General features: G+C 34.0%; 5 protein-coding genes across 7 annotated transcripts; 1 reads left to right on the forward strand and 4 right to left on the reverse strand.

Annotated features, from left to right (window-relative positions):
* Positions 1–1,233: 1,233 nt before the first annotated feature.
* LOC111296084 (cyclin-D3-3-like) lies at positions 1,234–3,288 on the reverse strand. The gene is made up of 4 exons (XM_022890140.2): positions 2,384–3,288; positions 2,080–2,281; positions 1,799–1,929; positions 1,234–1,675 (listed from the first exon to the last, which is right to left on the reverse strand). Exons 1-4 carry the CDS (start codon positions 2,924–2,926, stop codon positions 1,373–1,375), a joined length of 1,179 nt encoding a protein of 392 aa, XP_022745875.2. The 5' UTR covers positions 2,927–3,288; the 3' UTR covers positions 1,234–1,372.
* A 3,800-nt stretch (positions 3,289–7,088) lies between these two features.
* LOC111296092 (uncharacterized) lies at positions 7,089–10,299 on the reverse strand. The gene is made up of 7 exons (XM_022890149.2): positions 9,888–10,299; positions 9,672–9,776; positions 9,441–9,567; positions 9,254–9,325; positions 8,053–8,098; positions 7,671–7,965; positions 7,089–7,582 (listed from the first exon to the last, which is right to left on the reverse strand). Exons 1-7 carry the CDS (start codon positions 9,991–9,993, stop codon positions 7,545–7,547), a joined length of 789 nt encoding a protein of 262 aa, XP_022745884.2. The 5' UTR covers positions 9,994–10,299; the 3' UTR covers positions 7,089–7,544.
* Positions 10,300–11,073: 774 nt separating this feature from the next.
* LOC111296067 (phosphatidylinositol 3,4,5-trisphosphate 3-phosphatase and protein-tyrosine-phosphatase PTEN2A-like) lies at positions 11,074–17,105 on the reverse strand. Of its 3 annotated transcripts, none has more exons than XM_022890131.2 (14): positions 16,825–16,964; positions 16,100–16,190; positions 15,400–15,904; positions 15,139–15,240; positions 15,008–15,064; positions 14,389–14,454; positions 13,692–13,868; positions 13,494–13,580; positions 13,309–13,373; positions 13,157–13,233; positions 12,365–12,411; positions 12,105–12,235; positions 11,940–12,009; positions 11,074–11,823 (listed from the first exon to the last, which is right to left on the reverse strand). In XM_022890131.2, the coding sequence occupies exons 3-14, from the start codon at positions 15,811–15,813 to the stop codon at positions 11,284–11,286; spliced, it is 1,833 nt and encodes a 610-aa protein (XP_022745866.1). In that variant the 5' UTR covers positions 15,814–15,904; positions 16,100–16,190; positions 16,825–16,964; the 3' UTR covers positions 11,074–11,283. The 3 variants fall into 3 exon arrangements, with proteins under 3 accessions (XP_022745866.1, XP_022745858.1, XP_022745850.1); XM_022890123.2 differs by having other exon boundaries at positions 16,014–16,190; positions 16,825–16,952; XM_022890115.2 differs by lacking the exon at positions 16,100–16,190 and having other exon boundaries at positions 16,825–17,105.
* Positions 17,106–17,784: 679 nt separating this feature from the next.
* LOC111296099 (cysteine proteinase mucunain-like) lies at positions 17,785–20,662 on the reverse strand. Its single transcript, XM_022890155.2, has 5 exons — positions 19,918–20,662; positions 19,132–19,367; positions 18,898–19,038; positions 18,295–18,747; positions 17,785–18,196 (listed from the first exon to the last, which is right to left on the reverse strand). The coding sequence occupies exons 1-5, from the start codon at positions 20,411–20,413 to the stop codon at positions 18,104–18,106; spliced, it is 1,419 nt and encodes a 472-aa protein (XP_022745890.2). The 5' UTR covers positions 20,414–20,662; the 3' UTR covers positions 17,785–18,103.
* Positions 20,663–25,083: 4,421 nt separating this feature from the next.
* On the forward strand, positions 25,084–26,760 carry LOC111298700 (uncharacterized protein At4g06744-like). The gene has a single exon (XM_022893428.2). It carries the CDS (start codon positions 25,269–25,271, stop codon positions 26,622–26,624), a length of 1,356 nt encoding a protein of 451 aa, XP_022749163.1. The 5' UTR covers positions 25,084–25,268; the 3' UTR covers positions 26,625–26,760.

Raw genomic sequence — 26,760 nt, forward strand, 5'->3', positions numbered from 1 at the left:
GGTGAAAGAACTTGTTTTCCCCCCTTATAAAAGATTAGATACTATTTCTTTCATTTTAAAAATGAAAAAGAATAATAGTTTAAAGTATTGAGACATGCTGAATTGGCTAAAATGCGCACAGATTCAACATGCGCAGATTAGCAAAAAAAAAAAAAAAAACGAAGAACATGGAAAGTTTACGGAGTAATAGTAAGGAAATAATATTAATTATTAATTTTATTTTTTGGTTATAAAGCTGGAAAGGATTATGGTGAGTTAAATGGGAGTTTGTCTAATCTGATTAAGGGAAGATTCGATCAAATTAAAAAAAAAAATAAGGAAACATCCCAAATTGTTTATAGTGTGAAGATGAATTCAAATTTAATTTAATTGATTCGAATTATTATTTTTTAAAAATAAATTTTAAATATAAAAAGTTATAATTTTTTTATTCTCAAAATATAAACTCTTTTATAAAAAAAAAAGACTGAGAACAGTAAAAGCAAAGCAGTTTGTGAGCACTGTTTTTGCCTGTCGTTTACTGCTTTGCGTAAAAATTCATCTGCATATTTTTCAATTATTAAATGACAATTGACTTGAGCAATAAGCATGAAGCCATGGACAAAGGCAATGGCTCAAGGGCCCTGCACAATCATATTCAAGTTTTTTTCACCGGCTTACTTAACGCTCCTAGTAAGGCGCGTAGCGAGTGGAACATGTTAGATTTCCGTAGCTTTTTTTACTATTATCCATAATCGACAACTACGACCAATAGACGGTGTGTTTTCAAGGCCAAAGGCCACGACTGGGTTTTGTTTGAGGAATGAGAGGGAATGGATTATGGATCACCTCAAAAAAGGGGAAGGTCAGCACTTAAAATGAGGTCAAATCTCCTAATCCAAAAGTCTTAAATCAAATCCCACCGGCCAACATCCTCTATCAGTCTTTCCCCCTGCACATGAAAACAAACCCTTCTTTTTACTTTTTTTTTTTTTTTCCTATGTTCATTCCTCAACGAGTAAGTAATAAAATGATTTTGTCAGCCATTGATTCTAGTTAAATGGGTAATGAGAAGATTTGACACAAACATTGCATAAAACAAAATTGTTTCTGAATTTATTTTATATGATGATGATAGTAAAATATTAAAATATGTCCACATAAAGTATGCTTTGAAAAAGACAGTTGCAGATGGAAAAATGGAGGTGCCAAAATGCATACATTCTTCAATGCTCAATCTCTCTTTTTTCTCTAAGCCACTTTGTCTTTTATTTGGTCTAATTCCAAGCAGATTTTTTTTTTTCTTTTACTTTTGAACTTGAAACTCGATTCCTTGAACCAACAGGTGACATAAGCATAATAAATATAGATATTCTTCGGAGAGAGAGAGATATTAAGAAGGGCTGCCAACGATGTCAACAAAGACTCGGTTGAGTGATGGCAAAGGCATTCCTTGTTCTTGGGCTCTGCTCTTCTTAAAGTGTGGCTCATGTGATGAGGACACTGAGACTGACGACCCCACAGCCCAAGAATTGTTTGAGCTATCACTGCTAAACACAGCATCAATCACCCCAGTAGGGCTGCTAGGAACCGTCTCGAGCTTCCTCTTGCTCCGATGACAAGGATTACTGTATGCATTTTTTTGCTGTCTCGTTGATAGATCAAGAATGACTTTGTAACAGTCATTTACTTTTTCCTGTTGCAAAGCAGTGGAGCAATAAATTATAATGCGCAAATATTTTGCTTTTATTGGAATGTTTCAAAATTTTGACATAAATAAACAATTATGGAGAAACTGCTTTAATGATTAGGGACAAACCTTGCTTATTTTAAGAATACTCAAAAGCTGGTTTTGGTAGTCTATGGGATTGAACGGCTCAACTTGGTCTATAACATGCATCATTGTTGCAGTGGCCAATACAGAGGGAAGATAATGGACGGATCTTGAATCTACAAACACCCAAAAGAAAACATAGGCCAAATGATGAGGGAAGAAAAACACACACAGTGGGTATCCTTTTTGTCCTTTTAGTAACTGTTCTCAATGAATCTAAGGTTAATTTCAAAGGGAACTTGGCAGAGCAATCATGGAGTGCTTACCAGAGATTACACAGAGGAGGAGACGCTCACATCTCCTGAGAAACTCCCAATGGAGATGAATTTTTAATCCAAGCCTTCTTATGATGTGATCAAGAAATGAAAGTGGCGTAGTTGGATGCATCTTCCATTTCAAAGTGGAGAGAACCAAAAGCTCCATTCTTTGAATAGTTTTGGCCTCAAAAACATATTTTGTCTCCTCAACCTAAAACGAAAGGAAATCAATGCATGTTATTGACTCTCGAAGACATGAAACGATGACAATTTAAATGGAGCATATTTGTCAAGATTGTTGTTTTGAACGTACTTGTAGGTCTAGAAGAAGAGGCACTTGCGTCTCTTCAACTTTCGCTGCCAAAGAGATGCAAGTCACAGCTACAAGGTGGATCATCCAGGGCTTATCTCTTTGGAAATTAAAGCTATCTAGGAATCTATCCAGATAGTTAATCGAAAGTATAGCAGTGAGAGTGGTGAATCCGTAGCGAGCATTGACTTTAAGCAGCCATTCCACCGCCTCACGGCGAGCCACTGCTAGAGACTCATCAGTTTCCACGTTGTTGGGATTGAGATGACGAGCCGCCTGCTGCTGTTTTTCTTTAGAGAAGAGTGAAAGAAGTTCCTCATCATCCCAAAACAAATCTTGCTCCAACAACAAAAGTGGAAAAAGAGATGGGTTTCTACCATTAATGTTACAGCCCCTGGAACTCCCTTCCTGTAAAACTTCCCCAACACCATTTTCATCCTCTTCCCATTTCTCTTCTTCACAGTAGAGAGCATCAAGCAAGAAAGAAGGCTGGTTCTGTTCTTGTTGCTGTTGTGAATATTGCTGTTCATGTTGTTGTATTGCCATCTTCTTCCACCAAGAAGAAGAGGGTTTCGAGTCCACCCTTAGCTCATAATACAAAAGAAAACATCCATAAACAAAAGCTGGTTGAGATACCCCTCTCTCTCTATCAACCTGGGTAAGTGTTAAAAGAGTGTAGAATGGCTAATAGAGCTATAGATGGGGAATGGGATAGAGATTGGAGAAAGGCAAGAGGCAGTGAACAAAAAAGAAAGTTAAAAAAGAGAAGGAGGGATTGATTTTTACAAGAGTGGGTTTCACGCTTGTCCTTTAGTTTAATCAATAAAATATTTGCATGTTTCTGAATGGAATTGAGTTGGGATTTTATGTTTCGTTGGCGGGCAGAGAACTGTAACGGCACACACACCAAGCCTGACCCCATGAAAACAACTCTTCTTATTTTGCCTACCAACATAAAGACGCACTGTGCTTTAGCATATAGATTCTTGCGGAATTCATTAAAAAAAAACTGAGAGAAAGAGAAAGAAAAAAGCGAGAAGTGGAGCTTGCATTAAAATTTCAGATTACTACAGGTTTTACATGGGGATCATAATTCTTATTCTATAAAGTCACTTAACGTTGAAACCCGAATATTAATTATATTAGAATTAAAATTTTTTTTAAAACTTTGAAAAATTAATATATGATAAATAATTTATGATGAAATAATTTTTAATTTAAAATAACTATTTTATTCTATCCATTCTTATCTCTCTACAATACCAAAATTAATTTAGACTTTAGAAAATGATCGCTAGTTATTCTAGATCTAAAAAATATATAATAAAAATATTGATAATATGTATAGTAATAGTAGAATATTTTGGATCTGGTTTCCAAGCTCAATTGTTCAAAACTTGAAAATTTATGAAGTATCAAATCAGTTTATGCAATGATAAAAGTTTAAAGTAAAAGGCACGAGTTTGACTAGAACGGTATATGCTGGGTAATAGAAGTGGAAAAAGCCAAAAAGTAAAGAGTGAACGACAAATTTTTACTTAAAAATTATAGTTGAAAAGTCAAGAGAAGGTAATTATGGTTAGATTTTTTTAATGCAAAGGTAATTTTGGAAGGGACATAAATGGATAAAAATAATGATACTGTGTATAGGATAGGGTTAAGGAGTATTTTTGAATCCAACTAGTAAATACGTTATTTTTTTAATAGAGATTGTCAACATATAATTAAAATTATTTTTTATTTTTAGATTAATTTAATATGTTAAGTCAATTTAATTTATATAATATCACATTAATTTAATTATTTTACTATTTTATTTTATAAAATTTTTATTCTTCAATTATAAATAAAATCATTAAAATATTATCTATTCATCTAATTATTTTCCTTTACTCTCTTTTTTTTTTTTTTTAATTTGAGGATTGAAGCATAAACGTATGAAATGTATACTTTTTGGTTGTAGTGGGAAAATGTCGCAATTATGAAATGTATAAATACATGATACTATTCATTTTTTAATGTAGTTGAGTTTTTGGAGCAATCAATTGTATAATAATAGTAGTTTTTAATAATAATAAATTAAATTTAGAAAAATCTTAATTAACTGAAATTAAATACTAAATTTGAACCATGCGATGAAAAATAATTTATCTCATTCACTAAATTTTGACTTCTAATTTGTAAATTATAAATGTGAAACTGTCAAATTAAAATTTTAAAATTTAAAATTAGAGTGACATAATTTTTATATTTAAATAATTATATATATATTTTTAGCACTCCATGAGTTACCAAAGTAAAAAGGATTTTAGTAACAAAATTTATAATGTCGGACATTTTATGTCACCATATCATATAAAATATTATATTTATATCGTATTTTATATAAAAATTATATATTATAATTTATATTAATAAAAATATAAAATATATATTTTTAATTTTATTAAATTTATTTATGATTATATTAAAAATTTAAATTAAATTATTTTTATTTTATTTAACCCTATAATTTTTATATCATATTATTATATTATATTTTAAGTTTTCAAATCAAATAAAGAGAATATTTTTCATTTTTATTATTGTGGAGTTGGTTCTCAATCATAAAACGTACCAAATCCATTTTTGGAAAACAAAAACATCAAAGTGAATGATTTGTTACTGATCCCCACCCAACTACCTGTCTGATTAAATGTGATTTAACATTATTATTAGCTTTATTAATCGAAGTAACAAATTAATCTAGCTTTGCATCATTATTATTTCTCCTTTTCATGCAATGTGGTGGCAATGATGCCGATAACATCACTGATGTTTTGATTTGGATGTTTGAGATAAATTTTGAAGTTTGTTGACTTTGTGAAAAAAAAAAAAATTGTTGAAAATTTTCATTGCTTTATTGAATTTTTTTGGATTTTTTTGGGCTAAAAATGAAAAAAATCTGACAGCAATGATTAGAACCATTCAAGAAACTAATATATATACATTATAAAAAAAAGCTGGATTTTAAGATTCAACATTTAAAAATCTTAAAATTTTGTATGATAAAAAATATATATTAAATTTATAAAATATAATAATTTAAAATATGATATAATTACGATATAAATAAAAATATAAAATATTATGATTTAAAATTTTAATAATAATTATATATATTTAATAAAATTTTAAAAAATATTATATTTTTATATCTATACGAATTAAAATATATAATTTTTATATAAAAATAATATAAATATATAAATTTTAATATTTTATATAATATAAATACATAAATAACTATACTAAGAACCATCCAAAGGTAAAGACTTGGAACCAAGATAGTCCAAATTCTTTGTTCTTAATTTATTGCATGATATTGATATATTTGTAATCACTGCTAGTACTTGACCTAGCTTAGTCTATTTATTTATATAATTAAATGCAAGTACTGTTATCCAGTAGTCAAAGACTGATAAAAAGGTGGAGAAGTACATGTCAAACTTCTTCAACTACTCAGACTTTTCAGTAAGTCTGGTTTGTTGTTCGATTGTCTCTGTTATGATCACAGTGGAATTATAGACATAATTGCTTCAAGAATTCAAAGCAAGAAACAAGAGAAGAAGTCAATTCATCTGTGCTCCGAAAGAAACAACCTCTTAGCTATATAATTCACCCAATTATGTCTTACATAGCTTTGAAATTAAGTTTGAACTAATGAAAGGGTGAAAAAACCAACCAGCTCGAGCTTTTGACATTCTGACACTCAACTTATCAAATAAAACAAGCTCCAACCACTCCATGGAAATGGCATCCATGGTAGAATGGAAGTTGTGGAACTGACTTCATGGCTCCCACAGTTGCTTAGTGGGTTAGCATAATTAGTGCTTGAATGTGACATGTTCAATTAATTTAACCATTTTTCCCCAAAAAATTCATCAGTATCATAATGGCAACAGTTGTGGAAGATTTCAAGTTTGTTCATTGGTCAGCATATGAGTTACAGCCTGGTCAGACGAGTAAGTCAGAATTGCCATAACCAATGAAAAAAAGAAAAACATAACACTGTATTCCTGGAAGTACAAAGTAAAAACAGATTATCATGCATGCAGCTGTGGAAACTACTGCTTGTTAAAACATATATATCGTTACAGGGTAAAAAGTGATTAATCCTAGCAACAATAGACGTAAACCCAATCTATTTCATAGCTGTTTTTGTCTTTTTAAAGACAGATGGTTACCATGAAAACTCAGAGGGACAGCTTTCCCCACATGACAAACTCATAAAATTTCTCCACTATGTGAAACTTGTGCAAAATAATTGGGAGACAGTTCTTGTACATAGGCGAATCTATGACATTATAACATAGTATTTAGCTGTAGTAGACATGTTATTTTGCAAGAAGGTATAGAATCATATCTAACATCAAACACATTGTAGTTTGTGCTTTGCTTATTCATCGGGAGAACAGAACACCCTCCAATCTGCACTTTCACCTCGTAAACTACATTCCCCGGATATTTGGGGTCAATTTTGAGACCAAGAGCAGAAGCAACTAGCAAGCCGATAGAAGAGTAGCCATTTCCAAGGCCTTTGCAAAGTTTGAGATGAGAGGCAGTGCCCAATCATCAAGTCCAACAGGCCTTAAAGAGGAAATCACGTAAAGGGCAAGTAGAAAGTTGGGCCTTCTATTGAGTCCCTATTAATATTTAGAACCACAGCTCATCCCAAAGAAAAGGCGTTAACAGGCCAACCCAATTCCAAAGCAGGAGGATCTCACCCTCCCTTGCAAAAAGATCAAGTACCTGAGCACATAGTATTATTATCTGGTTTAATAAGAATGAACAAATGAACAAACAACTACCACAAACTTCCACCCACCAACTCAAAAGAAAAAATAAACCACATCAGCCCTGTCCCTTGACTAGAAAATCATGAACAGTCAATTCTATACAATGGCTAACCGAAAGTTCTAATTTTTGTTTCCTCAATAGGATATCTAGAATTTAAGTACTTTTTTTTGGGTCACATAAGCCCAATGCATTTGGGTTACACAGCGGGAGGTAACCCTCTCCCATCCGTAATCCCAACCCCCTGCAAAGAGATTCGGACCTCTAGGCCCTCTAATTTGAAAGACTCTTTACGTTCTAAAAGTTGGAATGTCTCCTCCCTGGGATTTTAGTATGGTGGTGGTGGATAAAGACCCGGAAAAGGACCTGCTTGAAAAACAAAACAGAACTTCAGTACTATATTTAACATGCAAATAGTAGTATCAAAAGATATATAATATATGACCTAAGTTACCTGGGGGATAATAGGTTGAGGCTGGTGGATATGTAGCTGGAGGATATGCTGAAGGTGGGGGAGGTGGAGGGTACGCAGAAGGTGGAGGAGGATATGCAGCTGGTGGAGGAGGATATGTGGATGAAGGATATGAAGGATACGAAGGATATGCAGGATATGGTGATGTAGTTGGATATGTTATAGCTGGTGGTGCATAAGAAGCTGAAAGTGTTGGAGGGGCAGAATATAGAGGGACTTGAGGAGGAGGAGGAGCTGCATATGGTGGTGCTGATGGAGTATATGTTGCGGCTGGGTGCTGCAGCAATACAAAAAACTATTTAGTTCCACTTGTTTGAAAAATATTAATGAAGAAGGAGAATAAAGTACAATACATGGCGCTTACTTTGGCATTTCCATAATGCATAATGAGCAGCACTTCTCCAGCATATCTGCAATTTGAAAAAGAGGAAGAGTAAGTAGAAGCTCAAGAATGTTTTGCTAAAAACACTTTTTAAAACTTATGTAACACTAATATCTGAAGAAAAAATCACATTAACAAAACTCGAAATAGTAAATTATGTGTTTCACAGATGTTCGTTCTGTTTAATACCTAAATTTAGACTATACCAATATTTCTAGAAACAAATGGTATTTGAATTTCTATTCTTACTATCATACATGTACCTCCCAAGAAAATGTTATGGGATTCCAATAAAGTTATAAGTTAAATCACCATATATGAGAAACCATGAAAATAAAGACATATAAAATGGTTTTGGCCCCAAAAGTATGGAATATGATGTGAAATCAATTTACAAGTTAAAAGTTAAAACTAAATTAGATATATTTGGTTACCTTCCAAACTTAGCTTCTTGTTTTCATATCAATAAATTAGAAAAGTCATCAATTGAGCTTGAAACCAAATGTCTCTTACTGAAATAACAAATAAGGTTTTGACAAACTCAACTGCTATTGATGAAAGTTAATGAAACCTCAAAAAATAAAGCAGAACACAGCTTGAAGTTATAATGAATCTAATTTGTCAAAGCCTAAATTATGGTATCTCACAATGACCACAAACCTAAAGAAAAGAAAATCTATTTGATGTAAAAAACAGCATTATAACATCTATGGTGCAAGACATTGCTGCAATACATGTTTGACAGCAACTATGTGTCTATGTCCATGAATAGAAGCTATATTAAGAAATATCTTTCTGTTTGAGGACAACTTACACATGCATACATGAATGACAACCTATTTTCTTCCTCATAAACTGTGAGTAAAAAAGAAGCACACAGGAAATAAGAAGCAATAATGTTTAACTTTTAACAGTAATTATAGGATAAAAGACATTAACATTATTGCACCTCTAAGCTCTAGAGGAGACTAAGACAAATTAGAAACAACAGAGATTCCAGAGTTATGTGGAGAAATTAAACAGGATTTCATAGCCAATATTGCTAAAGCATTCAAAGTGATCACTAGACTATCTAATTTATAAGATGGTGGAAATATCCATCTCGAGTGCCATTAGATTTTTCATCAAAACATATCTTATTCTAGTACAAGCTAAAAACCACCATTAGATTCAATTCCTTTACCTGCCAGTTTTAGTCTGAAGCGGCCAAGGAGTATCATCATAACCCTGAGAAAGAACCTTCTGCAATTGAACCCTGTAAGCCAAAAATCCCAATAATAATAAAAAAAAAAACATTAAAACCAAAAACCAAAATGAGAACATATCTTCTCAAAAGCAAAGATTAAATAATTAAAAAGGCGAATTCTTACTTTCCGTTGCCAATGAAATCATCGTACGTCAAAGTGTTGCTGTTCCAAACCATCACATTTATCTCTCTAAGCCCTTCAATCAGCGTGAACGTAAACTTCTCTTGGAATATGGGCGTTTTGCCACCATCTAAAAAAAACCCAAATCATATTTCAGACCCCAGAAGCTAATTTTTCACTTAGATGCCAAATCCCAGATCAGGAACAATGTATATATTAAAAGAGAGAAATTACCTGTGCAGGTTCGTGTACGGTACTTGTTGGTACCATATTCAAGACAAACGTAGGGATCTTGCCTTGAAATCCATTCAGTATCCTTCAATTTATTACACCCGACAACTGCCACAACCAAAAGACAAAAGAATCCAACATCAAAAAAAAAAAAAAGACAAGAAACAAGAAGAACCCAACAAAAAAGAAAATTAATTTAATTTTGAGAAACATACATACCAGTGACCTCAAGAAGGTGGCCTTGAATACCCGAAACCGACATGGAGTAATAAGAAGAAGAAAAGTAAGGAGAAGATGGATGTTCTTGAGATGAGAATTGGTGCATTTACCGACTCTTAAAGGGGTCTCGCTTTTATAAAAAGAATAGAAAAAAAGCAGTGAGAAAAGAACAGGAAACAACGAGCAAACCGCAGAAACTCGAATTAAATAATCCGCGTATAATTTATTTATTTGATTGAACGGCATTAATGGTGGTGCCGTGGGTTTGTTTATCTTTTCTATGCAGGGGAATTTAATTGAATTTGAGGCCACAGTTCCTTCCTTCTGGTTTCGGTCTCGCTTTTGTTGCAGTTTCTTGGAGGTTGCAATTTCCAAAACAAATACTAATGAACTTAAAGAAAAATTAATTGTTGCAGCGTAAATTCCTCTGTTCTTTTTTTTATAAGATTTGTTAACGTAACTATTATCAAATCGAGCATTCGTTTTTCTTCTTTAAAAAAAATGTAAAAAAAATATATATTACACATAATTCACGTGAGAAATAGTTAAAACCCTTTTCGTGAGGACAAACAGAAGCGCAATCCACGTGAATAAGGGGGCCCAGAACAAGGTCAAACTCAAGAAAAAAATTTTGACTGATTAGACATATCTGCTGATGCTTCCTGCTTTTGTCACGTCAAACGCTCGAAAAAATAAATAAAATATTTCAATCTCATGTCCATCATAAAAAAATTATTGAAATTAATAGAATATAAAAACGTTGATGATATTTTGATAAATTAATTTTAAAAAAAATAAATAATCATCACGTGATAAATGATATCAAAATAAATTTTAAATCATTCGATTTTGATTTACATTAAACACTTCGAGAAAGATCGAATGCCACGAAATTGAATGAAAAAAAAATGATATCAAACGCTTCAAAAAAAAAAATTAGTAAGATTTTACATCGAACATGAAAAAATTATTAAGATATAAATTCGTTGACGTTACACATCACATCCTGATGATCCAATTTTGATGAGAAAAACGTAATAACCACGTGACTCTTTGACTGAGTCAATGCTGCTGTCTAGGTGTTGATTGTTCAAGGAGCAACGCTTCCGCGTAAATCTAGACCAAATAAATAGAAAAAAAAAAGGAAGAGACAAAGCACTAGGAAAACTTAAAAAGAAACAAGTAATGAAACAAATTCCATCGACTTTGATTCACTAGTTAATGCAGCGATTATTCTAACAGCCATGGCATCTTTTTTTGATTACAACACCCATATAGAAAGAACCGGACCGTGATGATGACACAAATGAAACGAATAGGATTGAACATCAGTAGCAGCAATGCATATAACTTGCAACCCAATTTATGTACAGAAAGTTTCACATCTGCCCCCAGTTTACTCACTTTCATAGTCTTCATCGTCTCCAAAAGTGAAAACAGATGCATCGGCAGCCATTGCCTTGAATTCACTTTCTGAGCTGGAAACTTGAACACCTGCAGCAGCAGCAGCTTTCCCAGCAGCATCTTTTCTCGGCTCACTAGTGGCATGGATCTGTTGGGAGTTTGCACTTCCTAAAGAAACTTGTTCGGTAGAATGCACCAAACTTGCAACTTCATCTGAATTTGTGTTTGTTTCGGATTTGGAGGTGGCTGAGGAGGCAGCTGCTCCCTCTGCGGATGCTGCCTTATGCTGTCTGCTCTTTGTTGATCCAGATTCTTCAGCCTCAATGTCAGAGAACACATCATCTTTGTCATTATGTCCCGAGTCTTTGTTTTTGTTTGATGGGGCTGCAGCTCCACCAGTGGATCCAGTACTGGTGCCTGAGCTTTCATCTGGCTTATTTGTAGCAGTTTCAGTCTGTCGCTTTGTTGGAACAGTGCCATTATAATCTACTAGCACGACCTCAACCTGGAAACCGGGGGAAGGCAATTTCCTCTGTGCATATTACCCAAAAGAGGTGGAAACATCAGAGAACTCTATTTCAGCCAGGAGAAAGAATTGAAGATACCAAGTCATGTTGACAGATCATAATAACTAGTTTCATGTTTTACCTTGTCAAACCAATCAAGATCACCAGTATTCAGAATTTTTCTGTTTTCTATCATTGTTGTGTTTAACCAACTGATAAATCAAAAGGAAAGAATCACAGAGAGATCAGTTACAATTCATATGTACAAGTCAAGGAACTAATTTTATCAGAAAGGAGGTTTACAGACCAGTAAAAATCTCCTTGGCGATCATGAAAATGAATTTTAAAGTCCCCAGACAACTCAGTCAGACCAGGTTCCCCAGGCAAAGCAAAGACCATAACTCCTTTCTTTGGTGCACTAAACCAAAAATCTTCTGGCTGTGAAGAATAATTACATGCACAATACTTCAAATTGGTACAAGGATGCTCCAGTGCTTCAAATGGCATTTTTTAAAAAAATATAGGTGGCGGCCATAATAATTAGACAAAACAACCAAAGTGACATACCGAAAGATCCTTGGTACGTAGATGCTTTTTTGTGGAGAAGAGAACACCTGTGCACAGACAAAGCATTGAAGATTATGATGTTTATCTAGGCTGAAGATCACGATAGCTTTAGCATGACAATACAATGACTGCAAATCAATTTCACTTGTTTGGAGTGCTAAAAGGAAAATAAGGCATATGAAATTCTAATTGCAATGAAAGGTCAGAGCCTAGAATTACAGCAATTGCTCGTTAAAGCATTCCACCGCAGGCTGCCACATAAGCCAATATAAAAAAGTCTTTTCAAGTGAAGCATTTCACATAATTATATATGTATTCTACCTCTTGGATTAAGTAGCTTAATTCAAATGAAAATGCCTCTGTGCTAGAGTTGTAACAGAGACGACCATAGCATCAAACTGTGGGTTTGCACCTTAAAACATAAGGAAGCAAATAAAGTCAAGGGTGACCTTAGGAGATTGCTCGCTTTGTTGTTAGAAGGAAGATTCAAATAAAAAATAGGAGTTTGAGACTACTGCTATGTATTTTAAACATGCTTAGCCAGTATTATACCATAAAACAACACCGGTACACAATAAATATAATTTTGAGATTCTTAAGAGTGCCTGCGGCCAAGAAAGTTTGACGAAAAATCTCATCTTAACATCCTGAGGAATTCTTCTGTGTATCAAATGTATATTATCCACTAATAACACCCAAATGTACTGAGAAGCACAGAAATAAAGAACAATAAGGAAGAACAAATCAATGAAATCAAAGAAACCTACTTGCAGACCAAAAAAAGTGTTGTACCATTATGATCAGAGACAGTAATGGAGGGCCTGATCCAATAAGGGCAACGATGAAGCCGAAATCCTCTAAGCATGCACCTGTATAAAATGTAGTGTCAGCACTAATACAAAGATCAAAGATGCAATATAAACATTGCATAGCCAAGAGAATACCTGCGCCCAGGCAGATTTTCACCATTGAAGTATGTTAAGGTGCGTTCAAAGTATTTGACATATCTCTACAGAACATAACAAGACAACACATGGCAATCAGATAAGATATAAACAGCTTGCTGAACACAGAACGAATCCAGAAATTACAGCTCCTCAAAGAATATCACTAGAAATCAATTGCTCACAATTTGACTTGGCAGAACAAGCCCTTTTCCGTCCACACATCTTTTCTGGTTGTAGTAGTCAATTGACTCTTCAGCAGTAGGGAAGAACTGCAAAGGCATAATAATTTATAAAAACAGTATCAATCATTGTGACCAAGAAAAATGTAGCTACATTAAATTCACTAGCATTTCTTCAAGAACATGTTCATTGGGTCAAACCTTCAAGTATAGAAGAAGACTAGAGATCATCAACCCTGTCCTTGCCATCCCAGCTTTACAGTGCACAACCACAACATTCTCAATATCTTCCTTCAGCCATGAGTAAGCACTTTGACAAAAAGATATTATCAATTGGATTGGGGGGCAATTATGGTCATTGAATGGGAAACTAGCCACCTGAAGAAAAAGTTTAATATCAATTATAAGATGGTACAACTTTATGTCACATTGGTCATCCTGCAGTTAGTTTTAGTTAATTTAATTTTATCAACAGGCTGTATCTGCTGTTATGCATGCATGAGTGGAGAACAAAAGGTAGCTAAACAATATCAAATGGGAATGGGTGGAATTATCCCCTGCCAATGATTTTCATCATTGAGTAAAATAGACTCTGTCCCAACCTCTCCATATGGATTACATTAGCAAATAGTTAAAAAGAAATTAGGGGCTAATTTCTTCAGCTCCACGGTCCAACCAAATGGAAAGTCTTAATCTCTTTTCAGATGCTAACATAGAACAATATGGTTATTTAGTTAAGAGATCTCTGAGATGATAAAAAGGTTTCTTGTTATCAAAGCTAAACAATAGGCACATGGCACAGAGACACCAGCTAACCATAAATTAAGAAATAAGCTCAAGTGAGATATATGAAGTAAACTTATCAGCAAGTTAGTTCCCTTGACAAATCATAGCATACCTTTCCTTCAAATAATGAAGCATCATACAGTCTCTCAGAGCAAAGGTTATATACTTTGTACTTGTCCTGCATATAGAAAGTCAACAGATTATAGGACCAAACAGTACAATGCATAGCAATATGCAGGGATGAAACATACACATATACATATGAATTAGTTACAAAATGATCCCTTCAAGCCCAAACATTCTTTTGAGTAATACAACCAAATATTCAGGCACAGTGACTTTAACTGCTCCAGCAACCTCAACCAACAAGGTTCATATTGAAAGAGAGGTGGATGTAATAGGAAAAAGGTACAGGCCAGAAAGTTGATCTTATCATCATTGCAAACTGTCCAGTAAGATGTTTAATATATCATAAATACAGACCAACCCAACAAAAACTAGACCAAGTTTTTATTTTCATTCAACTTATGAGGTCAGCACAAGGTTCTTGCAGGCTGTGAGGAAATAGATGGTAAAATCCCGACAATGAAATGGTTTCACAAAAATCATACGACAAAAATTGATGTAAAAAATTATTAAATAAAAACACACAGATCAATGCGGAGAAAACCAAAGAAGAAAACAAATGATGCAGGGAGTGGCAAATTATATATCAACAAACATGTCATTACCTTGTGATGGGTTTCAAAAAACTTAATCACTTCTTCCATGTGATTTCGATAGAACCCCTGTCTCACAATCATAGAAAATTAGGATAATTATAAGACGATAGAGAAATTCAACTATGGATTAGTTTAGCTACCTCAACATATCCAAAAAACCCAGAGCTCATGTCACCAGCAGGGAACCCCATAGCAATTATGTTCTCAGTGATGTATGTCATATCTAAGTCAAATCCTCCTTCCTGCAGTCAAGGTGCACAAGTAAGTTTACAACTATTGAGATTCAAATCCTTGTAAAAAAACAACAATTACAAGATATATCACATATCAAATTCTTCTTTTTAGAACAAAAAGGGGGTTGGAGACACATCTCTATACTGAAGAAAATAGTATAATCCCACCTGGTATCTCCGTTTGTTCTGTGAAACAACATGCCGAGCCTTGACCTGTACGGCTTTCACAGCATTTTTAGATGAGTCGACTATGCCTTTTGTAATTGATCCAAAAAAACCAGGTTGTGCTGTTGGTGAAGTTCCATCAGAACTATCATTAGCTGGGGGAGATTTTGGGGACGAGTGCAGTCCTAGCCCACTGGTAAACCGTGCAAAAGATGACTTTCCAGCATTTCCTGTTGGTGAGTCCTCTTGCGGGGCAGTAAATGGCTGAGGAATTTTTAAAGTTTTAGCCCATGATGACAGCTTTGATGGTGCATTATGTGTAGGATTATTTGGTCCTGAAACTGTAGCTGCAGGAGGTTGTACATCAGAAGCTTTAGCAGGAGGTGAACTTGACAAGTCAGCAGGTCCATTATCCATTCCGCTGCTCAGAGGTCTCAATAATAATAGAAGGTCAAGAGTTCAAAGACCCAGCTAATGAGACACCACCTTTTTATCCTCAAAATTACAACTGCAAGCATAAAGTATAATTTCAGCCAATAAATAATAAATGCCATAAGAAAAATGGACTTGTTCTTCTTTCTGCCCTAAGCAAACAAAAATCATGAATTGCTAAATACCATAATGATTTGACCTAAAGCCCAAAAGCAGGTATATAATGAGAACGAAAAGTATGGCATATAGTAAAATAGCCATGCGATTATACTAGTTTTCACAAGTCCACATTCCGCCTTGCAATTCATGGCATGTCTATCACTTATTCTCTTGAGAAACAAAGAAGGCGCCAAAAAACATAACTGCATTAACCCAAGGTATAGCGTGAGTCACTCGTGGCATTTTTAATTCATGCATTCATTTCCAAAAGAAATTTCAACTGGCGAATACCAACAAGAAACAAAAGGTAGTGAGTTACAGCATGTCAGGCAAGCCAATGTTCACACATCATCAGAGAAAATTATTACATCCCACAACCAAATTAACCAACTTAAAAGGAGAACTAATTTATGTAAAGTGTTAATTCGAATGGTCTAAATCAGTAAAACTGATTTGGAAATTAGAAAATAATGTAAAACAGCAACTACTATTACAATTTCAAGTGTGGGACTAACAAATTATCTGTTCAGCGCTCCGATTACTTGCTAATCAACAATTATTAGTCACTGATTTTTCACTCTAAAGATTAAAAGACTACATTCAATTGGTATCTACATGTACATTTAAGTCTTCAGCATCTAATCAAAATCAAATCCCAATTTTAGCTTCCAACTAACAAAATTATCAGAAACCAATCAAAAGACATAAAGATAAGAGTACAAATCCAACTTAAAAAAACCCAACCAGTTTAAAACTTAAAGATAAAATGAAATGAAACCATTGATCGCCTTCAAAAGATTTGATTAAAGAGATTAAGGTCTAAGGCGATGATCATACCTTAATCGAAACTGCGGAATTGAAGATATAACACAGCAATGGGGAAGAAAAACCTAGGGTTTCGACTTTGAAGATTTAACACGGCAATGGACAGAGAAAGAGAGATTGAGACTGGCGTTTCGTAATTTGAAGGTATTGGTGTTTGGTGTTTGGTTTTTGCGTCAGTTCACGTACTTTGGGTGGTCAACGCATGTGGACCGCTGATCTGGCAGAAACTTTTTGTAAGATCGAAATTGGACGGTAAGTCCAATGAGATATGATCAGTCCGCTTGATCTAAATCTTTTCAAAAAAAAAAAAAAATCTCGTTTAGATTTTTTTATGGCCCCACACTTTATATATTTTATAAATATTTCTAATTAAACTTTTTAAAAATTATAAAAAAAAAATCATTGGATCAAATATATAATTTTAAAAATAAAGATTAAAATCTGACTCCTTTAAACACAAAAATATATGTACTTATCATTTGAATCAAACATTTTTGTATGTTTAATCCTAGAATTTTGTTAGATGGACTCCAACATTTATCTCTATCATTACAAGTATCATACTTTAAAATTTTGATAATTTTAAATTATAAAAAGAAAGTGTAGATTTGATAATATAAAATGATCAAATATAAATTTAAAATTGGTATAAATTCAATTTGTTTTCCATTTTACAAATAATAAATTAGTTCATTTTTTACTAGTCTATTGTTTAGTACGAGTATTTTAACGAAAATAAGGCAAGTTTTGTTAATGCTGATGATATTAAAGCGCAAACATGGATAAAAAAATTTTGAGTCGAAATTTAATTTAATTAATTTATATAATTATTTTTAAAAAATAAAAAATAATAAATTTAATATTTAAATTTTAAAATTACTTCAATTACGACCTTCGTTGTAAAAAAATGTTAAGAAGGCTTTTATCACCAAAAACTCCTAATATTTTCAGAAGTATCAAGAACAGTAACGGTAATCTGGAAAATTAACCACGGATGAATGAGAATGGCAGGAAAAAAAATACAGAATTGGTGAAAGGTAATCACTGGAAATCTTCTGTATCTTTAGTGCAAGGACCACACATTTGAAGGCACTGTAAGATTAAATATGCTGATTTTATAAACAAGGGAGTGCACCGAGGCAGCTGAATATAAACAAACAAAATTTTCTTATTTTCTTGTAAGTTGCAACCTCCCTCCCTGATGACTTGGGTCATTAAGAAGGAAAAGCTTTCCCCCGATTGCAATCTTTGTTGGCTTCTCCTCCTCGACCCGGCAGGAATCTATTGCTTCTCAAGCATTGCTAATGTTTGTCTTGGTTCGGCGCCGGGTACTTGTAGCTGGACCTCGCCTCAATAGTTTTACGCCTAGTGGGTTGTCCTTGCTCTGCATCATTAACAACGTTGGTAAACAACAGGAGGAATTAAATCTAGGCTTTAACATAGTAATGAAAGTGGCGAAATTCCAATGCAGATAATAATTACCAATCGGCAAGTTCCAGCTGCAAGGTCACATATAGGATACTCCTGAGGGCAGCAGCTGTAGTGATCATCACAGCAGGTTGCAGACTCCAGTGGGCAGCATCCCCAGCCGAAGCAGTATTTACCAAACTCATATAAGCAGCAGCAAGTGCTTCCTTCAGGGCATGAGTAGTGATCATCACAAACGGTTGGGGGCTTCACTGGAGAAGGGGGGGAGGGGGCAGGTTTAGGGGGGTTCTGTCCTTTCTTTATGGGGTACGAGGCCATCATTGCAATACCGCACTTGCCAGTGGAGGTGCCAGCAACATTGCGCTCCATCCTGATGTATCCATTCTCTCCCCAGTTAGGACCCCATGAATTCCTCACTATCCAGTAATCTGCACCATCTTCCGTGCCATATCCAACAGCAACAACACCGTGGTCTAGGCTTGTTCCACAGAGACCAGTAAATACACCCTGAATACCAAAAGCTAAGTTATATGCTTGAAAATTTAGTCACTGCAAAGAAAATCTGTTTCTCCTAGATATAATCAAGAAAATAGTATGATATTTCTCATTCATGGCAAGGAAACCAGAAAATTAATGCTTGAAGATTCAACTATGTACCGATTGGTAGAGCTGGAAGGCCCTCCCACCAGCTTCAATGGCAACACTAACAGGTTGATTTGCCACAGCCTTCTTCAGAGAATTCTCATCGTTTTCAGGGACATCTTCGTATCCATCTATGGAAACAACACGTGCATTTTTCTACAAGGAGAAGAAAAATAGAAGATATTAACAAATCTGAATGGAGGACACTTGACACCAGCATAAAAGAAAAAGATCCGAATTCCCACTAACCCTGTTTGGATCACATGTATTATCAGAAGCACGGTATGGGTAATCCTGTTCAGTGTCAATGCCACCATTATTAATAATAAATTCAAAGGCATTGTCCATCAGACCTCCATTGCACCCTTGGTTATACAGCCCATCACAGTCTACCAGCTCCTGCTCCGACAAGGAGATGAGTTCACCAGTGACAATCTGGTTTATCCCTTCCACTGCAGCAACAGTTGAGAATGCCCAGCAACTTCCTTTATTCAAAATCAAATTAATCGTTCAATGAGTTATTACAGAGGAAAATAATTGTACATCCCCTGCATGCCCTCATAGTATATATTATGAACGATTAAAAGCCTTGATTTGTCTAGTTAATCGGGCCTGTCAAAATTGATATCTACAATTTATATGCCCTGATTATTGTATTGATCCACAAATTCTTTCCAAGATTACCATTTTCCAGGCTAAATCAATTTCTGGCACATCTAATCGATTGAAAACACAATAACCAATAAACCATAAGTAATGCCAAGCCCAATCCAGGACTTCTTTAGAATTCTCTTCCAACCAGATGAATCCAAACAAAAATATAAAACCAGATACAAGACAGAACCAACTCCCCTATATTTTCTAGTTAAGATAAATCCTAAGAAAACAAACAATTTCTCAGAAACAGACACACATCAAACGTCAAAATCATATCTTCCCTAGTCAAACTTTTACCAACAATTTTGAAAAAGAAAAAAATTGCCCATAATCCAAAAACAACAAAAACGTCAGAAAAAAGAGAAGAAAAAACTTTACCACATTGACCCTGATCCTTGACAGCCACGACAGCACCCTTCTCCCTCCAATCCACAAAGTTAGGCAGCTTATCACCAACCCTAAACACATACATGCCTCTCTTCTCCTTCCCTGCAAGCCTATGTGACTGACTTTTCACATCCACCCTGACACCCAAATACATGGCCTTGTATTCTTCATTGGTCAAATCCGCAAACCTGTTAAGACCAACCTTGTACGTGCGGTTAGCCGAGTTATGTTCCTCAATAAACTTCAGATTATCCTTAAAGATCTCAAAACGTTTTTCCTTCTCTCCCAAGGCATTGTAAACCTTGCCATGTTTCACCAGCCAAGTCTCGTACATTCTCCTAATCTGGGTCTCATTTCCTTTCTGCTGTTGTCCTCCATGCTTGAGATCATAGTCAATGATGGACATATCCAACGCTGATGACAGAGTCATGAACAAGAAGAAAAACACGAAGAAGGAAAAACAGGAAGGTTTCTTGAAAAGAGCCATGGTTTTTGTGGTAAACGGAGATGAAAAGGTAGTAAGAGATGATGGGTCAATTTGTTGGCATTTATAGAAGAATTGAAAAGGAAAGAGAATGAAACTGCGTTGAAATTGGAGTTGGAGTTTGTATCTGCCAGGTTTTGGTAATGGGACAAAGGTGACCTCAGAGAAGTGCGTGGTTTAAAAAAAGTTTGTTTTGACCGGAACTCGGATTTAGAGGATGAATTTTAGGCATTGAGTTGGATTCTCTATCTTGACGAATAGGAATTGGCAACGTCAACTCCCATTTATTATTTGCTATTTTTTAAATGCCTCATTTACGCTAAATCTTCTATTCTTGTGTATTTAATCCAACATTGCTTGTTTAAATGTCTCAAAATTCGTAACCTCTAAAAATCTATTTAGCATACAGCTATTAGATAAGCATAGAGGATAAGCGATGGGATGGTAGGGTTTAAATTTTTATTTTACATGTTATTTTAAATTTTTTTAATCACTAAAATTAATAAAGTTGGGGAGAACATATATGTTATTTAAAGTTAATTTGCTGTTCTTTGTTAAACTATAATTCTTTGAATAATTTTGTTTTAGAAGTATAAATATATTTAGAATTAGTGAATTACAATAGGAGGTGGATAAAGAATAAATTTCAAATTTGCAACAAATTGGAGGTTTCCCATGGTAAATCACATGGTAGTTTGAATTATTTTTTTAACATTTTTTTTGTATACTTTTTTTAAAACTTTTTATATTCCCTTCATCTCATTTTTTTAGGATATTTTAAAATTATATTTTTTTAACATTTAAAACTCTTATTTTATTACATTAAAATTTATGAAAATTTAATTTTATAAAAAATAAAATTTAATATTAAATACATTAAAATTCAAAATTTTTAAATTCCATGAAAGATAATGATAATTAAATAATTTGAGACGAAGAGTACTATTTTTGAAGATACTAATTTAATATTATCATCAAACTTTAAAACCATTGTTTTTTAATAATGATATCATTTGTTTAAATCCAATTGTTTCAATGATTTTATTCTTTAATACAAAAATTGAGTTACGTGCTTGAACTTACGAATCAAGATTTTAATAGTTATTAATAATTAGTTGATTCAATCGATTAGATTCATTTTTTTCGATAAAAAATTATTAGATTTGAATCTTATTAGTAGTCATTAGTTGAAGTCATATCGAATATACGATTTACGGTCACTTATTTTAGATTATTAGGTATAACATATATTATTTTGATTTAAAATATTAAATAATTTATCTACTTTCAATTTTTTTTATCAAAAAAAATTTTTAATAGTTATTATTTTTAAAATTATGTGTTTGAATTTATTAAAGATATAAATATTTAAAATTGCCAATCAAGACAGTAGAACTGATGGTTCCATGAAAAACCAGGCTTGGAATCCTAAGCTTGTCAGCAGCATTTGTATCGTGCGGAAAAGTTGAATCTCCTGGTCTGCCACCACCAGGCATTGAGGGTGGCATTGTTCAAGGAGCTGCTCAAGCAGTTTCTATTGAAGGGTAATGGCCTCGTTGAATTTGTTAAGCGATTTAATAATTTAAAATATAATATGATTATCGTGAATATAATAAAATATAATATAAAAATATAAAAATAATATAATTTAAAATAATAATAAATATTATATATGAATTTAATAAAATAAAAAATAATTTTATATTTTTATATCAATATAAATTTTTATATATAATTTTTATATAAAATATAATATAAATATATAAATATAATATTTAATACAATATAAATATCCGAAGAAGCATTTTCACCGGTGAAGTGATGGAAATTAGACGGTCAAAAATCTCTCCGGCCAGGCTGCCTCTGCCAAAGAGAATTTTATTGTGCGGGTACTCATTTCAACACCGAATAAAGGATTCTGTGTCCATGGGCCAGGAAAGGGAAGAAAAAGGACATGAAGCGTTCTTCTTTTTGGTGCCACTTAGCCTTAATTGGATCCAGATTAGAATTATGCAAGAGGAGCCGAGTTGTAACCTTTGTGTTATATCCTAATGTCCATTTCATCTTTGCTCCCTGGATTCAGAACGAGCACCCCCAGTCTTCCTTGAGAAAAAGGTATATCCAACATCTGGATTCAGAATGATCGTAGGCCCAATTGGCCTCAAGTAGATTTGAGACATGGTCCTTGTCACTGATGAGAACTGGGTTTCTGAGTTGTAAACGTCTTATCATTGTAAATATATACAACGATTTATGTATTTATTTTAATAAAATATTAAAATTTATGTATTTATATTTTACATAAAAGTTTTATTATAATTCATATCGACATAAAAATATAAACTATAATTTTTTTATTAAATTTATATATAATAATTATTATAATTTTAAATTATATTATTTATGTATCTTATTTTTATATTTATATTATGCTATCAAATCATATTTTAAATTATTAAATTTAATTATAAAACTGTGAAGAAACCTCCAGTTGGCAACTGAGCTCCAAGGTCCTTTAAGCGGGATGTTATGTCATATAAAATATGGGCGTGACTGAGCATGTCATCATCTGTCTATATGCTATTGCTTATTAGACAATGGCCACTAATTTAACCCAAATTTATCAAAATCCAACTGCGTTTTTTTCTCCAAGTTTTGAAGTGAACTAAGCAATTTACATACATTATTCTCTTCTCACCCACTCACTTTCGACTGTATTAGCTGCTTGAAATAAACATCTATATCATATGATATAGCATGTGATATAGCAGAAATGTTGCAGGCAGGCAGAATTTACTGGTTCATATATAGGATATCTAATGCCAACTAGCAACCCCAACAGTGGTTGGCCAAAACGGGTGAGGGCGTGCTTTTGATTGAGTGGTGTGGCGAAAAATTAATATCATTCCTTGGCTCATTGCTTGCAGTTTAGCTGTTTTCTCATAAATTAACGTTTCTTCTGGTTTCTTATTTGACTTCTTGTGATCATTTCTTAATGCTAGCTGTTAAACACCGTCATCGACCACCAAGCCTTAGTAGTTAACTAGTTATAATCAAAGACTGAAACTCAATTATGGGACGTCATCTCATATTTTTTTTGGTTAGTTAATTCAAACTAACTTTTTTTTAGTACTCAAGTCGAAAATATATGCAATTACCACTAAATTAAACCTAAGGTTTTTAAATTCAAAACTTATTTGAATTAATTTATATAACCATCTTTAATGACAATTATTTAAATTCTAACACAAACATGATTTCTTTATACAAAAATAAATTAAAATGTAGGTTTTCAAGTGTGAAAAAATATTTTAATAGAACGTAGACCCAGCGTGCCTCTAGAAGATATAAGACAAGGTCCATGTAATAATGAAAGCTGGTTTTTAGAGTACAAGCATGTGAACATTGTGAACAAATGTTCAGCTGGTATGGACTTAAGGTCCTTTGAGCAGATTAAATATTATGCGTTCAAACATGGGCGTTATCAGTCATCACCAATTCAGTGTTTATCAGAGTTCAACCGCTAACCCATTGCTTTCACATATTTGTCTATCCAACTGTAAGTGTGGGTGTTTTTCTTTAACTTGTTTTTTACCATTGAAATTGAGTATTCAGTTGGCCAAAAGAAAAAAAGAAATTTTTGAGAATTCACATTCTGTTATTTAAATAATGAGAAACTTGTCATATGACGATTTTACAATTACGGTTTTTCAAATACAATACGCCAGGCATTCCAGCTGCTTCCTTTTTCTTGTTGCTTAAAAAAAACAAAAATCTCTTTCGACTGTATTAGCTGGGTGAAAGAAAATATATAGTTATATCAGAAATGTTGCAGCCAGGTTGAATTTTCTGGTTCACCTGTGGCATATCTAATGCCAACAGGGAACCCCAACAATGGAGGACATTCAGGGAACATCCTCGATCGGCAAAACGAGCGAGGACATGCTTCTGAATGGGGTGGCAAAATATTACTATCATTCTGGTTTTCTCATTAAATCAAACATTTCTTTATGCTACCTTCTAAACCCATTCACGGACCACGAAGCATTTATCAATGATTGAAGCTCAATTTTTATAACTTTAGAATATTTTTAGTTGGCAATAATGAATTCTCTTCTAAGCAATTTGCAAAACTCTGGATGATAATAAAATAACGTTGGGATCTTCTTGTCTTTCATAATAAATAATACCCAAGTTGATATTTTATAAGGGAGATGTAGCTTTCAGTGATATGAAAACTTTGAACTGTAGTTAGGTTAGTAATTAAAAAAGGACAAAGAGTACAGAAGTTAGATAGATTTGTCTTCATCAACGCTTACCCTATTCGTCTCTTTCTTTTTTTTCCCTCAAATATTGTTATTTGATTAGTACTCGTTTACTATTTCCATGAGTCGTAGTTCTAAAATATTTAATAAACAGTGGTAGCATTTATAATTTATGCGTACGTCTTCACAAGATTATTAATGCTTCTGATTCATAATTTTCAAATCGTAAACTTGGTAAATTTTTATAGAAGAAGTCGTATGTTGAGATAAAATTTGAATCGGTTAAAATTTGAATAAATCAACAGAATAATTTTTCAAACGACCAACCAAAAGGTTATAGATCAGCCAAGTTATATAATGCAACTATGCAGGGAATCACTTAACAAGCAGTAGTTGACAGATCATGTGACAGAGATGGGGCAACAGCCCCTAACCAAGACATGCAGGAGTAGTATTATTATTTGCTCGTGAAGCTTGACTTCCCTCAATTATGGTCTACGATCCTTTTCTTATATATATATATATATGCTCCTGGCTCCCTGCCATTTGGGCACTCTGATCTCAAGGATCCTGTGAAGAGAAAAAGAAAGAAAATGCGCACCATCTCTTTCTCTACTTCATTTTTTCTGTTCACCATCATTTTTCATTCATGTTTGCATCACGAGGTGGCTAGTTATGATCCATTGATTGGGACAAACAGGGAAACATTGGAAATAATCATTGGTGGGGGTGGGGAAGCTGCTGCTCCGCCTGAATCCGAATATCCACCCGAACCTCCATGTAAGTTCTGGAGTGCAAGCGGTTGCTTTGAAAACGCGCGACTTGCAAAAGCTTACGACGTGATCCAAAAGTTCAAGGAGAAAATCAAAGTTGATGCTAATAGCATCCAATACATAAAGACATGGGAAGGCAACGACGTTTGCCACTACAAAGGCTTCAAATGTGACACTCGTCCTGACGTTAAGGAAAAAGCAGTTGCTGCAGTTGACTTCAATGGTGCTAAATTTGCTGGGTGTAATGGCTCCCTTCCCCTTGATGGTTTCATTGATGAGTTAGACGATCTAGCCATATTCCATGCCAACTCTAACAACTTCACTGGAACAGTACCATCTGGAGTATCAAAAATTAAATATTTGTATGAGCTTGACCTTAGCAACAACAAGATGGTTGGTAATTTCCCCATGAAAGTTCTTGGTGCCAGTAATCTAACCTTTCTGGACTTAAGGTACAATTCGATTATAGGGGTCCTTCCACCACAAGTGTTCAACTTAACTCTTGACGTGCTCTTCATCAACAACAACAACTTCGGACAAGCTAGGCTTCCTGATAATCTTGGTGACACGCCAGTCCTATATCTCACCTTTGCCAACAACAAGTTCACTGGTCCAATCCCACCAAGCATTGGCAGAGCTCCTAACCTGCTGGAAGTGCTTTTCATCAATAACAAACTTAAAGGGTGCTTGCCATATGAGATTGGGAACCTGAGTCAAGCCACTGTGTTTGATGTAAGCTCCAACGAGTTAACAGGCCCTATACCATACTCGTTTGGGTGCTTGAAAAAGATTCAGATACTCAATTTGGCCAACAACAAGTTCTATGGGGAAGTACCGGAGATAGTCTGCCAGCTCCCTAAGCTCGAAAACTTCTCTTTATCAAACAACTATTTCACTTGGGTTGGCCCCGCTTGCAGGAATTTGATATTGAAAAAGAAACTTGATGTCAGGAATAACTGCATTTGGGATCTGCCGTCCCAAAGGCCAAAAGCTAAGTGTGATGCATTTTTCTCAAAAAATAAGTACTATTGCGAGAGGAAGGAATCATTTATGTGGGTTCCTTGCAAAAAAGATGGTTATTATTCCAATTCCGCTGAGAAATCTAATCAAGAATCGACTGCCCCTGGCCCATCCCCCAGAACTTATAGCACTCTCATTCCTCATCATCGGTTGTGATTGCCATTATGCTGTAGATAACCTCATCAAGAAAATTACGGTGTGTCTTTGGCAGTTTAATTATGTTTATTTCTTTGTGCTGATAGTATTTACGCTTGAATTGCAATGTACTGAATTTATAGTGAATAAATCAACT

Source organism: Durio zibethinus, chromosome 16, assembly GCF_047325235.1.
Source record: "Durio zibethinus cultivar Kanyao isolate XHJ-2024 chromosome 16, ASM4732523v1, whole genome shotgun sequence".
Taxonomy (NCBI): domain Eukaryota; kingdom Viridiplantae; phylum Streptophyta; class Magnoliopsida; order Malvales; family Malvaceae; genus Durio; species Durio zibethinus.

Bases quoted from the DNA above. Each gene is read 5' to 3' on its own strand.
- LOC111296084 (XM_022890140.2), bottom strand. From the start codon at position 2,926: ATGGCAATACAACAACATGAACAGCAATATTCACAACAGCAACAAGAA. The intron at 1,930-2,079 runs GTAAGCACTCCA...GGGTGTTTGTAG, and splicing joins CCTCCTCTGTGTAATCTCTG to ATTCAAGATCCGTCCATTAT. The intron at 1,676-1,798 runs GTTTGTCCCTAA...GCTTTGCAACAG, and splicing joins GTATTCTTAAAATAAGCAAG to GAAAAAGTAAATGACTGTTA.
- LOC111296092 (XM_022890149.2), bottom strand. From the start codon at position 9,993: ATGCACCAATTCTCATCTCAAGAACATCCATCTTCTCCTTACTTTTCT. The intron at 9,777-9,887 runs GTATGTATGTTT...TGGTTGTGGCAG, and splicing joins CCACCTTCTTGAGGTCACTG to TTGTCGGGTGTAATAAATTG. The intron at 7,583-7,670 runs GTAACTTAGGTC...TTTTTCAAGCAG, and splicing joins CTCAACCTATTATCCCCCAG to GTCCTTTTCCGGGTCTTTAT.
- LOC111296067 (XM_022890115.2), bottom strand. From the start codon at position 15,813: ATGGATAATGGACCTGCTGACTTGTCAAGTTCACCTCCTGCTAAAGCT. The intron at 13,581-13,691 runs GTTTGACCCAAT...ATGCCTTTGCAG, and splicing joins GTCTTCTTCTATACTTGAAG to TTCTTCCCTACTGCTGAAGA. The intron at 11,824-11,939 runs GTAAAACATGAA...TAATATGCACAG, and splicing joins ATCTTGATTGGTTTGACAAG to AGGAAATTGCCTTCCCCCGG.
- LOC111296099 (XM_022890155.2), bottom strand. From the start codon at position 20,413: ATGGCTCTTTTCAAGAAACCTTCCTGTTTTTCCTTCTTCGTGTTTTTC. The intron at 19,368-19,917 runs GTAAAGTTTTTT...TTTTGAATAAAG, and splicing joins CAAGGATCAGGGTCAATGTG to GAAGTTGCTGGGCATTCTCA. The intron at 18,748-18,897 runs GTACATAGTTGA...TTTGGTATTCAG, and splicing joins CCTTCCAGCTCTACCAATCG to GGTGTATTTACTGGTCTCTG.
- LOC111298700 (XM_022893428.2), top strand. From the start codon at position 25,269: ATGCGCACCATCTCTTTCTCTACTTCATTTTTTCTGTTCACCATCATT.